Source organism: Cicer arietinum, chromosome 7 (genome assembly GCF_000331145.2).
Source record: "Cicer arietinum cultivar CDC Frontier isolate Library 1 chromosome 7, Cicar.CDCFrontier_v2.0, whole genome shotgun sequence".
In the NCBI taxonomy this organism is placed as follows: Eukaryota; Viridiplantae; Streptophyta; class Magnoliopsida; order Fabales; family Fabaceae; genus Cicer; species Cicer arietinum.
Window position 1 is genome coordinate 4,933,908 of NC_021166.2, and position 4,139 is coordinate 4,938,046.

Sequence of the window (4,139 nt, forward strand, 5' to 3'; positions counted from 1 at the left end):
TGCTTTGAATGCCTCACTATTTTATTTTATTTTTTTGACAGGAAAATACCTCACTCTATTTTATCCTCCATCAATTGAATTTACATATTAGGTACACTTTCTATATCAACTGAATTTTACCCTCCAAAAAACCATCGCCAAAACTTCTGCAAGTTATCAACATTGGTGACACACACCTTTACCCCCACTGGCTGGTGAAGGAAAGATTGTCTTCCAAATCCAATTGCTCCAACCTCTAGCTTTGTGTACTGGACATGATCTTCCTGTTGCACTTCAAAAGAGTGTATGTTCAAATCAGAATTCCTCCCTAAGTAATGCTACTTCCTGTATCTCTTTTGCATTATATATATTTTCATCCCGTAATTTTTTCTTAAATCATATATGTACTGAATACTACCCATATATTTTATATACTAGATTTCACTTTCAAAAGTCATGCAATGCATTTTCCACTTGCTTCAATCTGGATTTATATTTTCAAGTTGCACTATTATAGAAATTTCTGGTCCAACATTGAACCTACCGTATGTATAAAAAACAAATGTTGGAATAAAATTATTGTCCAGTTTGCTGCAGCATATTCCATTTACATATAGTTGCTAACTTGCCATAATTTTTTGTAAAGTTAAGACTTAAGAAGAACTGCAAATACTTCGCTTTGCAAAGTGTGATGGTTGCAGAAATTTATGCTAAACTCAGAAGAATTTCGAGTCACACAATTGCAATTTGAACTGACTTTCAAATTTTACATTGCACGAAGTACGAATTTCCCCCACATATTATTCTACTCCAAATAATCCCTAGAACTTCTATAAGATCATGTACAACGTAGACATGTCCCTTGGTGAGATATGTTGAAACTTACATGAACATATAAACTTTTTAAACAAAGAAAAATTTATAAAGAGAAACCTGACACCAGGTTCAGCCAGTAGTAGTGACAAGCACTCTTCACTATGGACATCAACTCCAACTTTTGATTTTGGTGGAAATGATGCACTGAATTTTCATTGTCCACTGATGGTTGGAATGACTGTTTCTTCACTATGGACATTCTTTGTGGGATTTGATAAAGCATCACTCATCTCAGATATCACCAATTATGGCATATTTTGATCTTGTTCTATTATAGAGCACAACGCCATCTCAACATCAGTAAGTAGTTGCCCGGCATAGAGTTGAAGCTGCTTCTTTTTTACAACTACTACTTTATCCTCATGTGATATTATTTCTTCCTGCAAATCCTACAAAACAATATGTGTACCTCTTTAGACATCCATATATCAAACACAATTATACACACAACAGTTAACTAAAAGAAGAATATGTACAAAATTATCAATTTCAATTAACATGTGCATGGTTCAACAAGAACAATGAGATGTTTTAGTTTATATATTTTGGTGCATATAAGTTTTTCTTTGCTGTGCAAGCTGATATTCTTACTTGTATTGACATGGGAACAACATTGGCACTAAAATCGTCCAAATCTTCAAAATAGGATTCTAGTAGAAAACAGAAGTTATTGGCATCAGCGTGATCCTCAAAAGCAACAGTATAGGAATCACCACTCTGTTCCGGTTCCTTAGAGGTGAGCTTTAAGCTATAGAGACCTTTTGGACCTTCTCCGTCGGAGCCACTTTCCATGAGAATAACCTTCACAAAGAGATATGATTTCATGGTTAGATGCAAATGGATACACATAGAGGCACACATATTTACTAGTGTTTCATTAACCAAATACATGTCTATTTCCCATGAATCTAATGCAGCCAAAATAATTCTGAAGTGTATTTCAAGAAAAGGTCCTACAGCCTAGGATACTTGGCTTTGTTGAAGTTTTAAGGGATTGAACCATATATATTTGATACAACTAGAAATTTTTATAGGGTCACAGCTTTAAGAAAGGATAAACAACAATTGTGTAGTATTTTTGGGTAGTCAAATCCTTAATAGTTATGCTACTGAAAAATAGGTAAACAAAAAGAATTATCTTCCACAGCCACATACTAGAACATAACGTAGGTTCAGCCACCACATATCAGTCCTAGTGTTAGCTTGTTTAACTTGGACTTCGTTAGCCGCTGAGTTTTTTTTAGTTAATCCATGTCCTGAACTGCCATTTATACCATGCAGATTATCCTTTTCCAAAATTGGACCAGTATCCTGGTTTCCTTTCACAAAACCCTGAGGGTTTTGTGTCCTCAATTCTCTTGAGTCTCTTGACTGTATAACTTCAGGTGAAGACATCCCAACACTAGTCTCCTTGAAACCACCTAAACATATAGAAAATGACTCAAATTGTGCTAAATTTCTCCCAATCAAACCTATATTCACAGACAAACAGTAAAATCCACCCAAAACAAAGTTTTGTATTTTCCTTGCTCTTTGAAATTTTAAACTGCAAATCTAAATAAAGTTTTACTGCCGTAACTTTGATATATAATGAAATTGGAACAATGGTGCAAAAAGAAACAGCATAACTTGAAAATGAAAAGGCAATTCAAAATGTTTTAACTAAATTACTCCAACAGACAATAAATGATACGAGTTCAAATAAATAAATAACAATAGAAATGAAAAGCCATTCGTAAGTTATGCATTGAACGCATTACCATTGTCTATGCTCTTGGTCTCAGATCCATCTTTTATTTTCATATTTGGTGTCTCCATCTTTTCTTCCAAATTCTCATGATTTAGATTCTCTATGGACTCGTCACTGATAAATTTTCCTTCACTTTCATCCGAGGTAACACGGGAAGTATTTTTGAGTATCACATCTTGTTGATTCACTTGCTTATCCTCATGTAACTTTCCTGCAGGATCAGTGCCATCAACAATTCCATAATCTTGAGTTTTTACACTAGATACCCTACGACCTTGGGTCCCTGAAAAGCCCTTAGGAGTTTTCATACCCTTAGTTGAAGGGCTTTTAAATTTAGACCTTTTCTTAAACACCGATGTCTCTTTTCCCTTATTCACATTCACATCACCATCACCAGCAGAATTTCCACCACCATTTAATCGCAACGCTGCTGAACTATCCTTGTTACTGTTTACCTTATCCCGCAGCTTCAATAGGCGCGCGTTAATCTCTTTCTCAATACCAATTTCATCATCAATTTCAGGATCCCCATCCTCGTCCTCTTCCCCTTTCTTCTCTAACTCGATTCTCCGAACTTCCCTCGCCATTAACTTAATTTCCTCTACTTTCTTTTCGATTCCAACTTGACCCTCCACATTGTTCCCATTCCCGAACAAAATGTTCATCTTTTCCCTTTCACCTACATCTAAATCCTCATTTTTCACGTTAGAATGTTGATTTCTTAAACTCCAAAAGTAAGAAACCGTTTGAAACACAAAAGCCCCAATCAAATACATACCACCGTATTTGAAGATGTTCTTGGCAGAAACATTGCCAAAAACGCCATTGTTTTTGGCTGTCTCCACAGAGACTTGTAAATCTTCCAATTCACCAGTTTCTTCAACAGTACCGGTGACATTTTCGCCGTGCGTATCTTCGGTGGGAACATTAACACGGAGGTCGTGTTCTTGAGGAGGGGAAACGATGTTCTGTAATGGCGATGGTTGTAGACGAATAGAGGGTTTAATTAGGGTTTTGAGAATTTTTGGTCGTAAATAATTTTTCCTGTTACTAGTTTTTGAAGAGACTATAATCAAAGTGTTTCGTCTCGTAGGGGAAGGTGCATAGAAGGAGAAGACAGAGCAATGCGCACTCGCCATTGCTGCAATGCAAACATGGCACGTTTGCAAAAACGAGAAGAAGCAGGTTCCGTATTTGGTGGGCCGAATTAGTTTTACTATGGCCCAATATACTTACGGAGCTTCCTAGAGAGATAATAATTAATTACACCTCCTAAAATTAAAATTGTGCCCACTACAATGCAAAAACGATTTAAAAATGCATGGAAAAATGTAGTAGTTTTTAATGGAATGATAGTTTGAAGTTAAAGAAATTTGAAATTATATTTACAATATCCATTAAACTCATGCAAAAATTACTTTTTTTAAGTGTTAATATTATTTTTTCTTTTATATTTTTGTATTTTGTAATAAAGATAACTTTATAATCACCGTAATTTAAATAAATAAAAGTTATAGGAGAAATAAACATAAAC

At 35.0% G+C, this 4,139-nt stretch overlaps 1 protein-coding gene across 3 annotated transcripts; it reads right to left on the minus strand.

The window, feature by feature from the left end:
- On the minus strand, positions 1 to 3,800 carry LOC101495490 (uncharacterized). 3 transcript variants are annotated; one of them, XR_003474300.2, is made up of 5 exons: positions 2,616 to 3,800; positions 2,011 to 2,276; positions 1,447 to 1,656; positions 913 to 1,244; positions 1 to 263 (listed from the first exon to the last, which is right to left on the minus strand). XR_003474300.2 is itself a non-coding variant. In XM_004508156.4 (4 exons), exons 1-4 carry the CDS (start codon positions 3,742 to 3,744, stop codon positions 1,101 to 1,103), a joined length of 1,749 nt encoding a protein of 582 aa, XP_004508213.1. In that variant the 5' UTR covers positions 3,745 to 3,800; the 3' UTR covers positions 705 to 1,100. The 3 variants fall into 3 exon arrangements, 1 of the variants encoding a protein (XP_004508213.1); XR_190129.4 differs by having other exon boundaries at positions 1 to 271; XM_004508156.4 differs by lacking the exon at positions 1 to 263 and having other exon boundaries at positions 705 to 1,244.
- Between the last annotated feature and the right edge of the window lie 339 nt (positions 3,801 to 4,139).